This window comes from Dreissena polymorpha, chromosome 1 (genome assembly GCF_020536995.1).
Source record: "Dreissena polymorpha isolate Duluth1 chromosome 1, UMN_Dpol_1.0, whole genome shotgun sequence".
NCBI classification, from domain to species: Eukaryota; Metazoa; Mollusca; class Bivalvia; order Myida; family Dreissenidae; genus Dreissena; species Dreissena polymorpha.
In genome coordinates, this window is record NC_068355.1 from 92,423,682 (window position 1) to 92,445,028 (window position 21,347).

Sequence of the window (21,347 nt, forward strand, 5' to 3'; positions counted from 1 at the left end):
ATGATGGCACTTCCGAAGCACTCCATCAAATTTCTGAACCAATATGTCGTCTATTTAAAAGTTTACTAGTCGTGGAATATTTAGCATGACTTTCAAATAGTGTTAACAAAAGGTCGTGTCGCGCTCGACACCATTCGTAATTGTGAGAAAAATGTAATAATCAGATGATTGTCGATGTGTCAGACCTGATTTGACAGACTAAAATTATTGTATATATAAAAAGAACATGCCATACGAACCTACAGTATCAATATCTGTTAAAGGCCTAATTATTTGGTGAAAACATGCATCACTTACATAAATATCGGTGCACCTCGCAACACTGATTATAAACACCGTATTTTTATTCCGTGTAACTGAAATTCGTGGCACCGCTAACTTCTGCACATGGTTTTAAATGATAAGCTAGAACGAGCCATCGTGAGCTAAATTTATTTACGATAATCTTCCATTTATCAAAGTTACATGTCCCAGAATTGATCTTGAAAATGATGGCATGCTTGCACCAAAAAAGGTTCACCGGGATCGATTGTCTTGCTTTCCAGTACGTGGAGGGCACATGTTTAACTCTCATGTTTCAATTTGTCTATATTGTTGTGGTAAAATACAATCATTATTGATCATTATTATTTATTGATTTCAGATTCATAATCCGTAAAAAAGATGTCCAGCTACGATTATGGAAAGGTATAAGCAAATGTTGGTGTAAACTAACCGAAGGAAATAATAAATTTATTTATGTATAGAGTACACAAAGTGATGTTACATTGGTTACATTTACTGATCTATGAATTTGGTGTTTGTGGCCAAAACCAAAGATATATACCAAAGATGCTCTCGACTACTTATATCAGAAACAAAGGGGTTACAATTATAAAAAAAAAACTTTTTTAGACTGTCTATAGAGGCTTGTGAGTGCATTTCTCCATCGATAAGACATTTCAGCGCGGTCCGTTTTAACGAGATGTAAAGGGTTCGAATCATATATAGTTATTTCCGTCAAGTATTACACTAAAATTGAAAACCAAATATTTTCAAAGTACATTGTAATATTGCTTTGAAACCGTTTGTACATTTTTTACCATCGTGATTCAAATTATAAAGCCATTATGTGAAATTGTTTTAATATTTTGCTTTATATTTGTTAACAATTATGACCCCAAACTTACCACCATTTTTCGAATTAGAATAGCTTTATCATACTATCATGCACTGAGAATAGTTGAGCACACTGAGAATAGTTGGTTTGTTCAAACATGAATTTGAACGTCTCTTCCTTCTGAAAGAAAAAATATCAGAATAAAGCGGTGCCAAAAAATCATAAAGATGCGGTACTTTTGCGGACATTGTTGAGCGGTGTTCATATTTCTATAATGTCAGTGTTGAGCGGTGCATACTTGCTTACACGTGTAAATGTAAAAATCATATTCAATAAAGCATGCCATAATGTGTTGTAAATTGATTCTTCTACCATAAAATACCGTTTAACAAAAAAATATTTCATTTAAAATGTTTAAAATCTGCAAAAATACGATTTTTCGCGTCATGAAAGTCACTTCTTTCACGACATGCTCAAATTGTTTTCACTATTTTGAAGTTAATAGCGACATAATTTTGATGCGGTAAACGGCAATAAGATGTAAAGTATATACTTCGTTCGATGGAATATCTTTTTATTACCAACTTACCTTCTTTTCTCGTTTTTTTCTTTCATTTCTGGACTCGCCAAAATGTTTGCGGCCATGTTTTTGACAGAAGGATACGGTGCTCTTGTCAGAAGTATAAAATTTCGACGGTGAGCGGAAAAGTTGTTTGTTGTAATAAAGGTTTATATATATCTGTGTAAATTATAATTATGTACACGTTTAATTTTATTTAGCGAAAATGATAGAATGCATTGAAAATCATAGTAATCAGCGAAAATGCTCAAAAACACAACGTGGAATGCAAAGACAAGATTAAGGTTGGTACCAACAACTAGGGTCGGACGGTTTAGTGGAGAAAAAACTCTGTCATAGATTTATATGAATTCATATATGTGCGGTAAATTTGCCTTTAAACGTGTTTTGCTGCTTTGATTAAGCATGTCACACCGTCAAAATTAATGTTATATTGAAAATAATTATTCCACATGGTATGAAAACCAAGTATCCATGTATTAATACACCCAGTTATTGCAACGTTGTTTGTTACTGTTCAAAAACTATTTTGGCAGAGCTGTGATTAACTGCATTGAGTATATATTTTGTGAATTTGCGCTTGCTGATATTTTCTTAAGTCATGCTACACTTTCTAATGTAAAGCTTTGTTTTCTATTGATTGATAGTGTGAACTCTTAAATTTCGTATAAACTGCTTGTTCAAGCTGCTGGTATAACGCACACAATTCTATCTCATAAAACTTGACCAGACGCCTTACACAATTAATGTGATAATCAAGCTCAATTCACTTTTATAGTGGGATGATATAATATGACTCGTAATTAATTTATTAATTACATCCCCCGTTCCCTTTTACAGTTTTGGGTGGTAATATAAAAGACAGGGACTGGAATAAAATGATTATTGGATTCGCTAATCATATTCTTTATATATATTAGCAATCAGCTCTTATCAGCACTTGTTTGAACACTGATCATTATATATAGCTCAGGCAATTGAAGTTCGGGCCCTTAATACCTGCCGAAATAGTTTTTGAAAAGTAACAAACAACGTTGCAATAACTGGGTGTATTAATAGATGGATACTTGGTTTTCATACCATGTGGAATAATTATGATCCATATTACATTAATTTTGACGGTGTGACATGCTTAATCAAAGCAGCAAAACACGTTTAAAGGCAAATCTACCGCAAATAACTGCGTAACTAAGTTTCGCGAAAATAATCCCATGAGCAAAGGAACTTTTAACCGGACACGAAAATAAAAGCTAGTTGGATTACTTTCACGTATGAATCAGTTTGATTGGCTGATAAATTATCCACATTGTTCCAAAGACCATCATCTTATTCATGTTTTATAAAATCATTCAAACGTTTAGAAAATATGAAACAGACACACAAAATAAAGACTTCAGCCATTGATCCTCAAGAACGATATTGACATTAATCAGGTTTGACTGTCTCATACGTGCTGGACATCTTCTAACGTTCTTTAACATTTTAGACACGTTTATAGATATTCGTCCAGAGCATGGGTTACAATTAGCGGCACGAAAACGTTACGGACAGACAAGTGGACTGGCAGACGGACGGACGAAGGGCATTCCTATGCTCATCATCCTCTTTAAGGCGGGGGGTCGATCAATTAAACAACACAAACAGAATAATAGCAAAGTTTCATAACGGAAAATACCATCGTAACACGGAAAACATTATCGTGTTCATTTTATAAGTTAATAATTAGCAAGCGTAATTATAACAATTTTAATTTCTTGTTTCCACTTTGGTTCGCCCGAGGTATTCCGCAATAAACTGCTAACGTGAAAATTCACACGATAAAATTCCTGTAAACTACATAAATATCTGCTTAGGTAAATGGTAAAAGAATTTTCTTGTTACGAGTTAAGCTGTATTTCAATAGATTCAATATCCGGATGTTCAAGGAATCACATAGATTATAGACAATAGTATTGACAAGAGCTATGCAGTTATGAACTGCATTTTCAACTTTATTGCCAAAGTTTAGTTTTCAAAAAAAATATTGCTTACGTAAATCTTACCACGATACTAAATAATTGTTGTGTCAGTTTTGAGCACCTTCATTTCAGACTTAAGAAAACACACTACCATCTTAAGCTTTACAAAATGTAAGTGAAAGAACAAGATATTTAATTGGTAATGCATTGCTTTGCTCTAATAAAATACTTTTTTAGTTTAAACCCGCGCTTTTGCGCGAAAAACTTACTTCAAACTAGCGTTTCCTGACGTCAGCATACAAACACGTTAAAAAAGGGCGTCGATTTCATTCATTAACTTCTATCGAGTAAATTATCCTGAGGACGTCATATATACTGTCAAACAAAGGCAAAATAAAGACCAAATTATCAAAAAGCAAACATACTTAAACAACAATTGAACAACAATCTGGTTAAACTGATATGCATTCTGCGGAAAGTGTTTTGTTTATCAAATGTGTTACAAATCGCGCGTTTAAGCACGTTTATTTGGGCGGAAACTGATGACATTTTAACGGATGCGCAATTCGGCTTTAAACCAAACTGTAGCACAGTAGATGCAATATTAATTCTTAATGTCCTCATAGAAAGACAGTTGCAGAATAAAGAAAAACTATTTTGGTGTTATATTGACTACCGGAAAGCATATGACGTCATCAATCGCGGTCAATTATGGAGTTAAATGATTAATATGGGCATCGACGGTAAACTCTTGACCCTTATTCGATCTATGTACAATGAAGTCAAATTACAGGTTAAACACATGGGTTCACTGTCAGACATATTCAATAGTAACGTTGGTCTATTTCAGGGGGGGATAATCTCGCCCATATTGCTTTCACTCTTTATTAATGACATAGAATTAAGTCTGCAGAATGGAATAAACGCCGGTATGACATTAGAACAAATATCTATCTATCTCTTATTATTCGCAGACGACGCGGTTTTATTTTCTGAAGCACAAGAGGGTCTTCAAGAGTCATTATACAATTTAGAAACCTACTGCTATAAATGGAATTTAACAGTTACCATTGAAAAAACAAAGGTCATGGTTTCCGAAAAGGGGGTTCAATCAGTAATGCATTCACATGGACTTATAAAGGTCAAGAACTAGAAATTGTTAACAATTTTAATTACCTTGGAATTGTGATGTCAAGTGGCGGATCGTTTGTGCCCGCAACAAATACACTTTATGGCAAAGCATTGAAAGCAATGCATTCTTTGTTCAACTTAACGAAAGATATGAACGTACCCATAAATATCATGTTTAATTTATTTGACGCATATGTATCATCCATTTTAAACTATAACTGCGAAGTTTGGGGATCCATCAAAGCGGAAAATATTGAACGCGTTCACCATAAATTTTGTAAAAGACTATTGAACGTAAACATTTCAACAAATTCACTATCGCTATATGCCGAAGTTGGTCGATTTCCCTTTTATATCGACAGATATGTCAGGATGGTTAAATATCTTTTGAAATTACATACTGTGAAACAGGAAAATTGTATTCTTAAACAAGTTGTAGTTTTACAAAGATTAGAAATTGAACGTAAACATAATGCTAACAATTGGTCATCGAAAATACGTGACATTCTTAACCAAACCGGTTTCACCGATGTATGGCTATTCTCTGAATCTGTTAACAATGATCACTTTATCCCGTTATTCAAAAACAGATTACGAGACCAGTATATTACCAACTTGGATGTCAGTGCGACGTCGTGTAGCTCAATGATCCTATATAAGGAATTCAAACCGGTTTTTGAAAGATCATCGTATCTTGATATTGTTGACAACAAAAAACATAGGAACATTATTGCAAAATTACGTTTGTCCTCTCACAAATTATCCATAGAAACGGGCAGACACCAGAATATTGACAGAGATCAACGCAAATGTATATTATGTAACCTAAATGACATCGAGGATGAATTTCACTTTGTTCTTAAATGTCCTTATTATAATGATGTTAGGAATGCATTAATTCCGAAATATTATAGAATCCGGCCAAATATGTTTAAGTTTATTAAACTACTTAATAGCTCAAACAAAACTGTATTAAGAAATCTAGCCATGTATTGTTTAACATGCTTTAAAATAAGAGAAAATGTCATATATATGTAGTGTTAAAAAGAAATACATTTTTACAAAAAAAAACGGTCAGAAATATGTAATTATACCTATATTTGTAAATATATATGCATAACATTGTGTGACCACTGTATATTAAACCCATCCATGTACCATTCTAACGAAATATGTTCACGAAATATGTTTATTTCGTGTTTATTTAGATTATTTATTCTTTAAAATGATGTGTGTTTTTGTGTGAACTTCAACGCATGCTGTTATTCATTTATATGTATGTTAATGACGATGATATGATAAACTATTCTGTTCTGTTCTGTTCTTATTTCGAATAATTTCTTTGAATTTTCTAAACTACTTAATAAAATGGGCTCCGCCCATGGTTTATAACAGAATAACCCACACTCATATCCCTGCCATTTTTTTTATCAAAACAAGTCGGGGCCGTGGTAAAATAGTATATATATATGTGACCGGAAAAAACAATCTTCAAATATTTATCTGTCAGTTGCTTTTAAAAGGTCAAATAGTCCGTCTGTTAAAACTTGCTTGATTCTTCAGTTGAGTAATGTAGCCAGATCATTGCTTATGATCAAATCTGCAAGGACGACGTCATAAGAGTACCTCATTGAAAATGTATTGTCTTTTTTAAAGAGAAAATAAACTGTAAAATGGATTAACAATATCCTTTGAAGTATAATATGTTTTGCAGTCAACCGTTTTGAGTATATTTGGATTCTTTTCTCCAACAAAATACACGAACTATACTTTGTAACAGCTGTCGGCTTAAAAGAAAATCACAGTACAAGTTCAAGAGATACACAATTTCATTTAGTATGTGCAAGTGTTCTCCAGAAATACATCAGAATTGAAACCAATTCTTGTTAATATTTTCCAACTTATTTACACTTGTGTCGTTCTACCGTATATTTACATAATTATGCGTTTGGGAAAGCTCAAATCTACTCTCATACATGATATTGTTAATTGCCGCACTGTTACTATAGGAGTGCTTCCACATGTACCGCTCATTGATCATAATAAGTTGTGTTGTGTTTATCAGCTGAACCATTTGCCAGTTTTTTAACAGTAACGTATTTTTGGACTCCGGCAAACGGTATTGTACGCAATCGCTAAACATAAAACAGACATGAAAAGCCCACAACAACGAATGCAATGCCCTTATGAACCATCAGTATGAAAATATACGTTTACGTATTACGAGTACTGTGTTAGCTTTGTTTCTTTGCGAAAATATTTTGTATCAAACGTGAACATGAACATTTTCTAATATCTTAATCCTGCTTTGATTAGTGTCTTCATTTTTAACTCAACACGATTATTTTATTTCAGTACACGTTTGTTTTAAATTGGACTCATGCTTATAACTTAATTGTTATTGACATGACTCGAATTCAACATTCAGAATACACGATACATCGATGATGATATTAATGAGGTTGTTACAGTATACGATTACTTTAGAATTGATATGGCCAAAGTATGTACCCCGTATGAAGGTTTTTATTTTATTTTAAGCCAACTTGAACACAAATACAATGGTACATTCGCGCATTGATACATTTAGAATAAAGCGAAAACAAGACAAAGAAACACTAAAGCAAGACAGAAGAATTCCAAATGTGCTGGATTAAAAAAAACACAAATTTGGGTGAAAACAAAACACATTAAAATCCTTTAAAAATCACATTTATGTGTGAATTACTGTAATAAAACTTGCATCGTTGATTAAAATACATTGGCGTTGTTGACACCCGAATCTGCCCTTCCATGAATTTTTAGAACTTTCATTTAATGATATGAAAATGTCCGTATGAAACAAAATACAAAATCATATAATTTGCCCCTTTTGGAAAGACATTGAATGTCTGAAAATTAATATGAACCAGGATGAATGAACATATGTCGACTAGTCATTAAACAATAAATAATACAGTCTTTTTCGACCAATAACGGTTCAAGGAAAATGAATCATGATGAATATACACAATATACTATATAGATTATATATTCTATGTCAAATAGCAACTATTATTCTAGATCAACTATGTTCGGGGTTTCAATACCAACAAGGCTAGTTAGACTTCAGGGTATACTTGTTCACTTAACGATTATTTTCTATATGTTAGCCATTGGAACACCATGTAATAGCTATAAATATATAACCTATTTTAACCTTTTTGTGGTTGATCCATACCAGTACAAGTCAGTAATGACACTTAAGTAAACAGATACATCTTAAATATACTCTAATACATATTCTAGTACAGCGTGTTCGTGAATATAAAGGAAAAACGCCAGCGTTCTAAATCGTTCTCACATATCTTATTGTAATTTTACCATTTTACATTCATCTACAATAAAGTAACGTTTTGTTTACAAAATAAATTGAAATCTTAAAGCAATTCTTTTACTAAGCATCCGGAGCGCTAGTTAATAAGACAAAAAGTTTTTTTCTGAAAGAACTATCACCAAATAATCAAGTTAATATCATGTTTTCCACAAAGTTATAAAAACCACGCTGCGTTTAACAATTTGACATTCCTCAGAAACGCATTCGAAAATAGTTAAATAATAATGAAAATCAACAATACTTTGGCGCCTAGTATTTTTAGATATATTAATATGATTTTCAGAAATTTCATTATGCCCATAACACGATTGAATGGTTTATGGTCCATTGTTGGAGTATAGGTATACAATTATTTAATAGAATTGTCGCTTCAATGTCTCTTTGTATGGCCATACATCTTAAATATTAAGTAGAATGCATGTAACTGTTCATTTTATATATCAAATATAAAAGATGGATGAAATGTTTTCAGATCAAAACAGACCAAGAAAATAACAGAGCTCTGTTAATTTACCTCACAAGCCAATGTTTAAATAAGTAGACGAGTTGAAAATTAAAAATAAACTGATTCTGTGACATAATACAGGCTCAGTTACCCTGAGACATAATACAGGCACAGTAACTCTGTGACATAATACAGACACAGTAACTCTGTGACATAATACAGGCTCAGTAACTCTGTGATATAATACAGGCTCAGTTATTCTGTGACATAATACAGGCTCAGTAACTCTGTGACATAATACAGGCTCAGTAACTCTGTGACATAATACAGGCTCAGTAACTCTGTGACATAATACAGGCTGAGTTACTCTGAGACATAGTACAGTCATAATTAATAATAAGAAATAATACAGGCACAGTTACCCTTTGACATAAAACAGGAAAATGCTGCTTTAGTTTATACTTCAAACAAACCACGAAAATAAAACTTAATATAAAACAAATGCAATTAGAAAGAAATGTATTGACTATTTGGGAAACAAGAATACATATAATTTGTTTTAATGATCATGTCTGCGATATGAAACGCACAAAATACAAAAGAGTACTGCAACATTATGCAGTAAACCACACTATTTTGACTATATTTTTTTAACATTTCTTACTATTTTTTTCTCATTTTTATCCAAATGAAGAATATAGCTTTTCAAGAAAAATGTAAAAAAAGCTACAGGAATTTTGTTAACACTGTTAAAAAGGATTGAGTTTTCAATAAGAAAGGACGACAAGTTTTGAGCAGCCGAACTATTAAAATGTCGTTTCAGTGTATGTTAAGATCAAACGAAAAAACTGGATATTTCATCTTCGAAAAAAAACTTCACTTTGTAATAAAATTAAGATTGCGTGAATTGATTCTTGGGTTTAACAATATTATGCTTGTTTTGAATACTAAGTCGTCTACAGAAGGAATATAAGCACATTTGATAATATTTCTCTTTAACATGGTCTTAAAACATAGTCCATTCGTACATGTCTATTATGGTAAGAGACAAATTACCATAATTCTGAGCATGGCGATATTCACAAGGGAAGTCGAACCAATTAACATCAAATATGACGAACACATAAAGATAACAGAATACATATACCTTGTTAATGTTTGTTTCTTTCTCAAAAATGTCATCATCATACAAGCCTAATTAACTCCCGCATTGTCAATTCAATGACAGTAAACAGGCAATTCTCTCATAATTTTCGAACTAGTTGACATCATATTGTATGACCAACTGCAAGGGAATACCTAGACAAGTACAAGAGTGGTTCGATTATACAAACTAATTCACATTATTTTTTTAAGTGGGATATCCGACAATTCATTATTGATTTGTACATAGGAGGTTTAGTACAGCGAAGTTGGTTGCAGTGTTATAGACTTGTTCAGGTAAACGGAATGATGCCAGATGGAGAGAACTACTATTTCAAGAAATACATATGAATATATACACAATTGAAATAAAATATGTTTCCGAATAAGCAAGATTTTCTAAGTGAAGCATAATGTTTTCTAAAGAGCTAGTTTTAACATATTTCAAAATGAAGTCGATGACTTCGATTAATTTGAGGAGAAATCGTAAATCTGAACTTAATTAAAAAACACGTTCAAAATTGATTGTGGAATACATGTATTAACAATTTAGTGTTTATATTTTTTTTTAAACCTGTAACATACGATACAAAATCTGTGTTTGTGAAATACAATGCCCCCTAATGCGCCTTGAAGCCGCCCGGCAGCTTTTTACAAACAATGTTATATTTTGAATGTAAAGGTCACAGTGACCTTTGGCCTAGTGACCATGTTTGGTTGTAGATCTCAATGAGATGCATGCACAAGTGAAGTTTAAAGAACATATACCCTAGAGTTTTCATTTTATGAGCAAGGCTAAAGTTTTGGGACAGACACACACATACAAAGACAGACAGGAAGGCAACAAACAATATACCCCCTGATCATTCGATCATGGGGCATAAAAAATATGTAACTGCAAATAAGTTTACTTAATGTATTTACCGGCTTAAAAGCAAGTATTATATATTTCTGTCGAATAGTTTTACACGAAAATGATTCATCAAAGACTGCTGATCAATCCTAAAAGATGTTATCTTACGTGATGTAATTTCATTTTCATGTCGACAGCGTCATTACACCACATTGATCACAATACAACACACGTTTATGTCATTAAACGAATACTTAATCATCAAAAACCTCAACAGGGGATCTATACGATAACGTATGCTCGTAGTGATTTAAAGTACAGAAAACAAATTATATCTATGAAAAATAGTATAGCTATGAAAAATACATTTAAACAAGGCATGGTATTTACCTGTCTTCCCAACATTTTCTTTTCCGACAACGACGATATGTGCTGCTCTCTTCATGTCTTTAAGATCACCTGACCGAGCATTACAGAATCCACAGAAAAGTAAGTCATATTATCAACACACCTCCATTTTGATAAATTGTTTAATACCCACGCAAAAAAGAACAACAACACGGTAATTCTACTTTTATTAAAGACGACCGTAGAACGTTAATAAGAACTTAACTTATCTACTATATCTCGAGGTTTGTTTGTCCCTATATATACCCGCTGTGAGTGAACAGTGATACTGAGTAGTACATATAACGTTTAATCCGGGTCACTTCAAAACCACGTTTGTTTGCGAAACATGTAAACACTATTTACGACCACCTTTGCTAATTTACAAACAGACTCTGACATTATCTCTCAACAGGAATACAGGTAACATAAATCTTTAACTTTCTCTGGTATTTATAGACGCCGATTTTAAAACAGTCGCTGATAATTCTCCAGCATTTTAAACAGAAATAAAAACAGCAATGTACATTCGTGGGAAACAATTATAGTAACTGTTATATTAGCTATTGTTCCATTTGGTCACTCTCTTTGATGCTTTCATGAAATACACTAGCATAATACAGTAATAATATGTATTATTTGTTAACATAAAACTAGCTGTATTTCTATTTGAATATAATCTTATATGTATTATATTACAGATCGTCGTCGTGAATTTCATGGAGAAAGCTAAAGTTCTAATCGTTATAGGAAATATATTATAGCGTGTTGAACGTTAAACTATTTCTAATCCTAAAAGTACAAATAGTAGTTGCCAGTAAACGTTGAAGGGTATGAAAGCCGGTGTTGAACATTTGATGATGAATAGTACGGTTAAACAGCACAACAAATAACAATGTATATTCGAACTGATTGCATATTATTGTGCCTCATTGCACCCCAGGAAACCCGATACCTTGCGGGTCGTGTAATACCATAGGGGACAGTGCTGTGCATTTTGGCATGAACTTACATAGGGTAAGTAAATTGGAAAAAAAAAGTCCAATTTGAAACAACTGTGTATTAACATTGATAACAAAGGTATTGACCTACATGTAGACAAAATCCTGACAATTTTTTTTTTAAATGAGCGAAATGTGGCTCCTTGAAGTAGAAGATCGGGCAAAACGGGCCATGTTCAGGCATTTAAGGGAGAAACAACTTCTCTAATTTGCAAGCCACTACAATAATTAAAGGATTTATACAAACTTTCACATGTCTGAAATAACCTCTCAGCAGGATTTCTCCAGAAAACTATTTATTGTGGAGAAATTTGCGTTTTTAATGACCATGTTGGGAAAACATTGATACCATCTGGGGAGGACCAGGAAACCATATGTGGGAAGTGAATTTATAATTCTTTTTCAGCCATTATGTTGCAATTGCTTTGCTTTGTAGAGGCCTAACTTTGTGTGCTGTAAGTAAAACCATTAATTAAGCTATTTTTGATTGGATAAATGCATTCTAAATAAATCACTTTCTCATTTAACTTTAAATACACGTTAGCAAGTACATGGCTAATAAGCCGTTGTGATTGTTTTTGTGGGTACAATTAACTGCAAAATACCAAAATGCCATCATTCAGTGTATTTAGATGAAACTGTTCAATGACAATTCATGTATAATTATATATCATCGACCCTAAAGCCGTATACGGAGATCATTAAAGCACACTTTCAGAATTTGTATACTTGAAACTTCTTAATTTTCTCATGTAACATGAATATTTTGTTAAGAATTAAATATAAACTTGAACATTGTCAACATTTATTTTTAAATCAATAAGTATGAACATGGTATTAAAACGTTCAAAGAACTGTGTTCATTGTTCAATCGTAGCCTTATATGTATTCATTTGTATGCTCCCCCAAAATTTATTTTTTGGAGAGCATATAGTCGCCGCTTCTTCTGTTCGTCCGTGTGTCCGTCCGTGCACAATTTTTGTCCGGGCTATTTCTCAACAACTAAACCGGAATTCAATGAAACTTTATGGAAAGCTTCACTACCAAGAGGAGATGTGCATCTTAACAGCGGGTTCTGTTCGGATGATTTTTCACAGAGTAATGATCCTTTGAAATTTTCTATAAAAAATTCTTGTCTCCCCCCCCCCCAACAACTGTGCCCTCAAGACGTTTCCTTTTATCTGAATATATAGTAAATATTGTGACAAAAACAACTTTGGGGAGCATCACCCGTCTCCGACGGTTTCTTGTTTATTTTGTTTTGAGTTTTTGCATCGTCCCTGTTTGTAAATTTTAAATTAGAAACTGAACGTTATAAAAAATGACAAAAACTGTTGGACAATGGACAGACAACTAGATATATTTTGCGTCACATGTTAACCATCAAGTTTGAAGCCTTCCTAGTGGCATTTTATTGGAAACTTTGGGATAAAAATTTACATCACGCGACTTGGAGTTGCACTGCGTATCAGAGGTGGGGTAATCACGTGAGGCTCAATATGGCGACGTCCGTGCCGCAACAGGTACTTTTGGCCGTTGTATACCCTATATTACTTCTGTTTCTTTGTAAATGCCGATCACTTTCCAGCCATATCAGAAAGAAAGTGTTAAGGGTTTGTTTAGTTTGAATATTCGCATTATATCTCGACTTTACTCGCTACGAATTTTCTTAGCGGGAGCTGTAATTTTGTTATCCCGTAAAGAAATTTCGGAACGTGTAAAGTCGAATTAAGATCAAATATTAATACGATATAAATTCCTATCTCTTCTGATGAAGTGGCTGAAAAGTGAGCGGCATTTAAAACATAAATACATGTATTGCATGGTATAAAACGGCGTAAAATACCTATCCCGACATGGACATCGCCATCTTAATCGTCACGTGATTAACTCTTCTGGCGTATGTTGGAGACAATATCCTGTCAATAGAGGATTATTTACACTTAGAAAAAGTTAACGATAAATTAGTGCAGTAGACGCCATCTTAATCGTAAGCTCTTAGTAATATGTGAAAATTCCGTTTTAGAGGCGATTCCGGCTTATATGGATTTAGAATACGATTTTACAGAATTGTACATAGTATTTTGTGTAAAAACACACACAATTTTTAATCATACAGTTTAGTTTTTTAATAATCATCAACAAGTACACAACACTCTATCATGTTATTGTATATGTCAATATAGTATTAATCTATCATTATTGAAACAATATAATGTCCAACAAAGGATAGAGTGACTCTTTAATCAGTTAGATTTTTTTTTCAAAAAAAAGTTTTCATGCTATAAGTACATGTTTACCTTATTGTTATCATACCTGATATTACAAATTAATAGATTACTTTTTAAATACCTGCTTACAGCGAGCTTACATTATAAATATCCACTACTTAAGAATCACTACTTAATGAGTTTAGGTTTGTTCTAAGTTAATTTAATCACTATTAGCACTTCTGCTGGCAAATCTTACCACAAGCTGTTTAACACCTCCATTAATTGCCCGTGTCTTAATTTTTTTGCAAATACGCTTTACTTCATCTCAATTTAATCCAACGTATTAACCACATCCGGAAAAAAGGTCACTGTGGTTATTCAGTTATTTATTGCATGTTAGTATCTTTGATAAGGAAAACACGTGGAACCAGACACAATTTCTCTGTTTAAAGAGGATGCGGTTCGGAGCGTTTCCACTGTTTATTTCTTTTTTAATTTTATGACTTTTTTTGGAATTTTCTAACCGCAATTACATACATGTAGATGCAATATTTGTTAATACTGTACAAAGAGATCACCTTAATTTAAGTGAAATGAATTACCAAACCCATATCTTCAAAATACTTCATTCCAATTTAAAATGACTAAGAATGTTGAGAAACACACACACACAGTTTTCTGACTTATTCTTAATTCAATTTGGCTGTTACAATGCCAGTGTAAACAACGAATACAATAAAACGCAACCGAACAGTGCAACTAAGCTATGTATTAATTAAGCGGTGACGTTTTTCGTCACTTTTTAACGCAAGCCGTCCATAAATTGTATAAAGCGTGTGTGGTCCAATTAAGAATAGAGACCGATCCATAAACTATCAATTAATTCGTTGGTATCGAACGGACCTGAACATGTGATATTAATAGAGGAGATTTGTTATTTGAAATAAAACATGGATAAACAATGTCGCGCTTTATTGCAAATGAATCATTGCTTCGAAAGCATGTTTAAATACTTGTAATTGCAATTCACTGCATAAAATTTCACTTATAAAAAGTCGATAAATTACCAGATGAAGACCATAATTTAAGGAAAAACATTACATAGTAATAAATAAAAGAGCAATCTTTAGGAAATGTTGACCATGTGTCTTATTCTGTGAAAACTGGGCTTAATTCATGTGCGTAAAGTGTCGTCCCAGATTAGCCTGTGCAGTCCGCACAGGCTAATCAGGGACGACATTTTCCGCTTTAATGGTATTTTCAGTTTCAAGGAAGTCCCTCCTTACCGAAAATCAAGTTTAGGCGGAAAGTTTCGTCCCTGATTAGCCGGTGCGGACGACTTTTTACGCACATGCATTATGACCAGCTTTCACAGAACAAGACACTTGTATTCATATATTCGTGGAAGGGGGAAACTGTATGCCTAGTGGACTCTCCTATCCTTCTAGTTGAAGGTATATTGAGCGTCTTTGTGTATAAAATCTATTATATAGGATTAAAGATGATAAATTCTCTTTAACGCTCAATTATAGTTCTTTAGGTTTTAATGTAACTAGTGGTTTATAACACAAATGTTTCTTATTTTTTAACCATCTTAAATAACTGTTTTATTAAAATACAGAATGCCGCTGTAAACCAGTTCACTTAGGTAGTCGCTTTTTTTACATCATTTTAACTATGCGCATTAGTACCCAGTTTTACAATCACCAGTGTTTTACCAACTTCAATATTTTATTACAGGTGCTTAACATAAGGTTAACAGGGGCATTATGATGTAGGTTTATGAAACATGTATTTGTAAAAAAGAAAAGAAAAAAGCAATAGTTTTAAGTGTAATATTACACACTTAAATGTCTTTTACAAATCTATAAGATTGGCCATGCATGTTTGTAAATTGTGTTATTGTATGTATTATTATATTGTACATGTCATGGACTAGACAATAAACTTTGAAACTCTCTATTATTCGTTACCTCTACAGAATTGATAAAAGTCTCGACATAGTTGTCGGAGTTAAACAAAAGGCCGGTTATAAATAGTTGTAATTTGAGCTAATCCTTATGTGGAACATTTAAAAGAGAATTTGTGGCAGATTTTGACATGTATTGAAGTTTGTGTTGAAGTGCTTTAAATGTCATAAATGATAAGATTGCCCTCGGATGTAAATGGTTCCAGTAAAAAAAGAACACTATAAAATAAAGAATAAAAAGTAATCCTCAACCGGGCTCGAACCACTGGCCCTTGGAGTAAAAGTCTTGCACTTAAACCACTCGGACATCCGTGCGCATACAGTGAGTGATGTATTTTGTACATTATGTAAGCGATCCTCGTTATCTCACAAAATATTATGATAACAACAAAATTCTCCAAATTATTCTATCGTTTTGCGATTTTTACCATTTATAATTTTCGGGGTTTTAAATCGTCAAAAGATGCATTTAATGGATACTTCAAAGCATGGTAAATGTTAAGTTTTACTGTTTCCTCTTAAATACCATACCCACAACGAACATCTGCAAATCTGACTTTTTTCAATATGGTCAATTTACCAAAACGTGAAAAGGTCCCTGTTAGACTGTTGTAAATACCAAACGTGTAGTAGGCCTTAACTTTAAATCCAAAATTTACCATTTGATTTTTGAATTTTTGATAAAGAATTGTTCGACCGCATCACATTACCTTTCGCTCTTACAGCCATCCTCCTCCAGATGAATTGATTTCTAAACACCATGTACCGTTATTAGCACGTTTCAAGGGACCTTTTCACAGATTTGGGCATGTATTGAAGTTTGTCATTAAATGCTTTATATTGATAAATGTAAACATTTTATTTAAAAAACTCCAGTAAAAAACAACACAAGAGAACAAATGTACAATTAAAGAAAGAAAATAAGTAATCCTCTACAGGGCTCGAACAACTTACCCCTAGAGTAAAAGTCTATCGCTAAGACCACTCGGCTATCCATCAGGGCTCGAACAACTTACCCCTAGAGTAAAAGTCTATCGCTAAGACCACTCGGCTATCCATCAGGGCTCGAACAACTTACCCCTAGAGTAAAAGTCTATCGCTAAGACCACTCGGCTATCCATCAGGGCTCGAACAACTTACCCCTAGAGTAAAAGTCTATCGCTAAGACCATTCGGCTATCCAAAGTCATGCGTAAGTGTTGTATTTTATACATTATATAAGAATTCCTTGTAGTATCACAAAATATAACGATAACGATAACGATAACAACAGAACTCTCAAAATTATTGAATCGTTTCCTCAACTGGGCTCGAACCACTGACCCCTGGAGTAAAAGTCTATCGTTTTGACCACTGGGCTATCCGTGCTCATGCGAAAGTGTTGTATTATATACATTATATAAGAATATATATTATCACAACATATAACGACAGCAACAGAACTTTCAAAATTATTGAATCGTTTCGTGTTGCAACGCTTTAATTTTCAGGTTTTTAGATCGTCAACAGATGCAGAAAATGGATATTTTAGAGGATGGTTAATGATCAGTATAACTGTTTCCTCACAAATATCATAACTACAACGAAAATTTGCGAATCTGAAACAATTTGTTTTAAGTTTGTCAATTAACCAAAACGTAAAAAAGGCCCCTTTAAAGTAAAATTGTTTTTCCCTGTTCAATTCTTGTGAATGTTGATTATGTTATTTTCGGCTTGTTTTGACAACACGGTACCAAAGCAAGCAATTATTGCATAACCGGAAGACTCATCGTCTTGTATCAGAATAGTTAAAACAACACGGGGCGCTATATTTGTTAGCAATAACAGTATGTTTATATTGATCTTCCCAATAATATGTTGTTTTGTTTCTGCTTTTAGACACTGATTTGATGTTGACAGTTTCTCTGTGACATAATGCAGACCCAGTTACTCTGGGAAATAATACAGGCACAGTTACCCTTTCACATAAAACAGGAAAATGCTGCGTTAGTTTATATTTCAAATAACCACGAAAATAAAACTTCATATAAAACAAATACAATTAGAAAGAAATGTATTGACTATTTGGGAAACAAGAATACATATAATGTGTTTTAATGATCAAGTTTGCGATATGAAACGCACAAAATACAAAAGAGTACTGCAACATTATGAAGTAAACCACACTATTTTGAGTGATTTTTGACTATATTTTTTATTTTCTTTCATTTTTATCCAAATGAAGAATATAGCTTTTCAAGAAAAAGGTAAAAAAGCAACAGGAATTTTGTTAACACTGTTAAAAAGGATTGAGTTTTCAATAAGAAAGGACGACAAACTTTGTGCGGCCGAACTATTGAAATGTCGTTTCAGTGTTGTTTAAGATCAAACGAAAATACTGGATATTTCATCTTCGAAAAAAACACATCTCTTTATAATAAAATAAAGATTGCGTGAATTGATTCTTGGGTTTAACAATATTGTGATTGTTTTGAAGACTTAGTCGTCTACAGAAGGAATATAAGCACATTTGATAATATTTCTCTTTAACATGGTCTTAAAACATAGTCCATTTGTACATGTCAATTATGGAAAGAGACAAATTACCATAATTCTGAACATGACGATATTCACAAGGGGAGTCGTACCAGTTAACATCAAATATGACGAACACATAAAGATAAAAGAATACATATACCTTGTTAATGTTTGTTTCTTTCTCAAGGATGTCATCATCATACAAGCCTAATTAACTCCCGCATTGTCAATTCAATGACAGTAAACAGGCAATTCTCTCATAATTTTCGAACTAGTTGACATCATATTGTATGACCAACTGCAAGGGAATGCCTAAACAAGTACAAGAGTGGTTCGATTATATAAACTAATTCACATTATTTTTTAAGTGGGATATCCGACAATTCATTATTGATTTGTACATAGGAGGTTTAGTACAGCGAAGTTGGTTGCAGTGTTATAGACTTGTTCAGGTAAACGGAATGATGCCAGATGGAGAGAACTTCTATTTCAAGAAACACATATGAATATATACACAATTGAAATAGAATTTGTTTCCGAATAAGCAAGATTTTCTAAGTGAAGCATAATGTTTTCTAAAGAGCTAGTTTTAACATATTTCAAAATGAAGTCGATGACTTCGATTAATTTGAGGAGATATCGTAAATCTGAACTTAATTAATAACACGTTCAAAATTGATTGTGGAATACATGTATTAACAATTTAGTGTTTATATTTTTTTTAAACCTGTAACATACGATACAAAATCTGTGTTTGTGAAATACAATGCCCCCTAATGCGCCTTCCATTTTATTTATATTTTCTCTCTGATAGGCGTTTCTTGTTTGATTTAATTATTTTTAATTTGTTTAGCAGTCACATAAACAACCAAGCTATGTAATATGGAATTTTTACACCCATTATTGCTGCTTCTTCCTGTATTTGCGCGATGATTATCTGAGATATTAACTCTATGATTCTACATTCTCAAATCTTTTCTATAAAGAAGGAATGTAGTTGACAATTGTTAATAGTTTTATTTGATCGTTCGTCAAAAAGTTGTAATTCTGTTACTCTTGTATCTTCAATGCAATTGAGTAATTAAATAGTAATTAAATTGAATGCGTTTTAATTCCCTTTTATTATTGTTTAATTTGAGTTACAATGCTATGACGTTAAATTTTATTTACACTTAAATGTATTATGAATATTGCTGGGCCAAGTGTGAGGTTGAGCGCTCTATAACCAGGTTTAAACCCCCAATGCTTTGCATTGACCGTTCCAAGGCGGTGACCCCAGCTTTATTCATATTTTGTGTTTATGTTGGTTTGTATTGTGCTGTATTGTGCTGTTTTGTACTGTTTGGGCAATCGGTCACTTGCCTTAAATAAAGGACCAACTAATTGTTTTTAATGAAAATTCAATACTGCTCCAGCAGCTGGAGTTTCACTTCTTTATATTGAAGCCGCCCGGCAGCTTTTTACAAACAATGTTATATTTTGAATGTAAAGGTCACAGAGACCTTTGGCCTAGTGACCTCAGACCATGTTTGGTTGTAGATCTCAATGAGATGCATGCACAAGTGAAGTTTAAAGAACATATACCCTAGAGTTTTCATTTTATGAGCAAGGCTAAAGTTTTGGGACAGACACACACATACAAAGACAGACAGGAAGGCAACAAACAATATACCCCCTGATCATTCGATCATGGGGCATAAAAATATGTAACTGCAAATAAGTTTACTTAATGTATTTACCGGCTTAAAAGCAAGTATTATATATTTCTGTCGAATAGTTTTACACGAAAATGATTCATCAAAGACTGCTGATCAATCCTAAAAGATGTTATCTTACGTGATGTAATTTCATTTTCATGTCGACAGCGTCATTACACCACATTGATCACAATACAACACACGTTTATGTCATTAAACGAATACTTAATCATCAAAAAAGCTCAACAGGGGATCTATACGATAACGTATGCTCGTAGTGATTTAAAGTACAGAAAACAAATTATATCTATGAAAAATAGTATAGCTATGAAAAGTACATTTAAACAAGGCATGGTATTTACCTGTCTTCCCAACATTTTCTTTTCCGACAACGACGATACGTGCTGCTCTCTTCATGTCTTTAAGATCACCTGACCGAGCATTACAGAATCCACAGAAAAGTAAGTCATATTATCAACACACCTCCATTTTGATAAATTGTTTAATACCCACGCCAAAAAGAACAACAACACGGTAATTCTACTTTTATTAAAGACGACCGTAGAACGTTAATAAGAACTTAACTTATCTACTATATCTCGAGGTTTGTTTGTCCCTATATATACCCGCTGTGAGTGAACAGTGATACTGAGTAGTACATATAACGTTTAATCCGGGTCACTTCAAAACCACGTTTGTTTGCGAAACATGTAAACACTATTTACGACCACCTTTGCTAATTTACAAACAGACTCTGACATTATCTCTCAACAGGAATACAGGTAACATAAATCTTTAACTTTCTCTGGTATTTATAGACGCCGATTTTAAAACAGTCGCTGATAATTCTCCAGCATTTTAAACAGAAATAAAAACAGCAATGTACATTCGTGGGAAACAATTATAGTAACTGTTATATTAGCTATTGTTCCATTTGGTCACTCTCTTTGATGCTTTCATGAAATACACTAGCATAATA

General features: G+C 33.0%; 1 protein-coding gene across 1 annotated transcript in view; it reads right to left on the minus strand.

Moving 5' to 3' along the window:
• The window catches only part of LOC127840943 (ras-related and estrogen-regulated growth inhibitor-like protein), a 40,031-nt gene extending 18,900 nt beyond the window's left edge, over positions 1–21,131 (minus strand). Inside the window, exons 1-2 of the mRNA XM_052369410.1 lie at positions 20,800–21,131; positions 10,976–11,044 (exon numbers count right to left, since the gene is read on the minus strand). Of these exons, the coding sequence (XP_052225370.1) occupies positions 10,976–11,030 (55 nt within the window). The 5' untranslated portion in view covers positions 11,031–11,044; positions 20,800–21,131. The remainder of the gene's footprint in view (positions 1–10,975; positions 11,045–20,799) is intronic.
• Between the last annotated feature and the right edge of the window lie 216 nt (positions 21,132–21,347).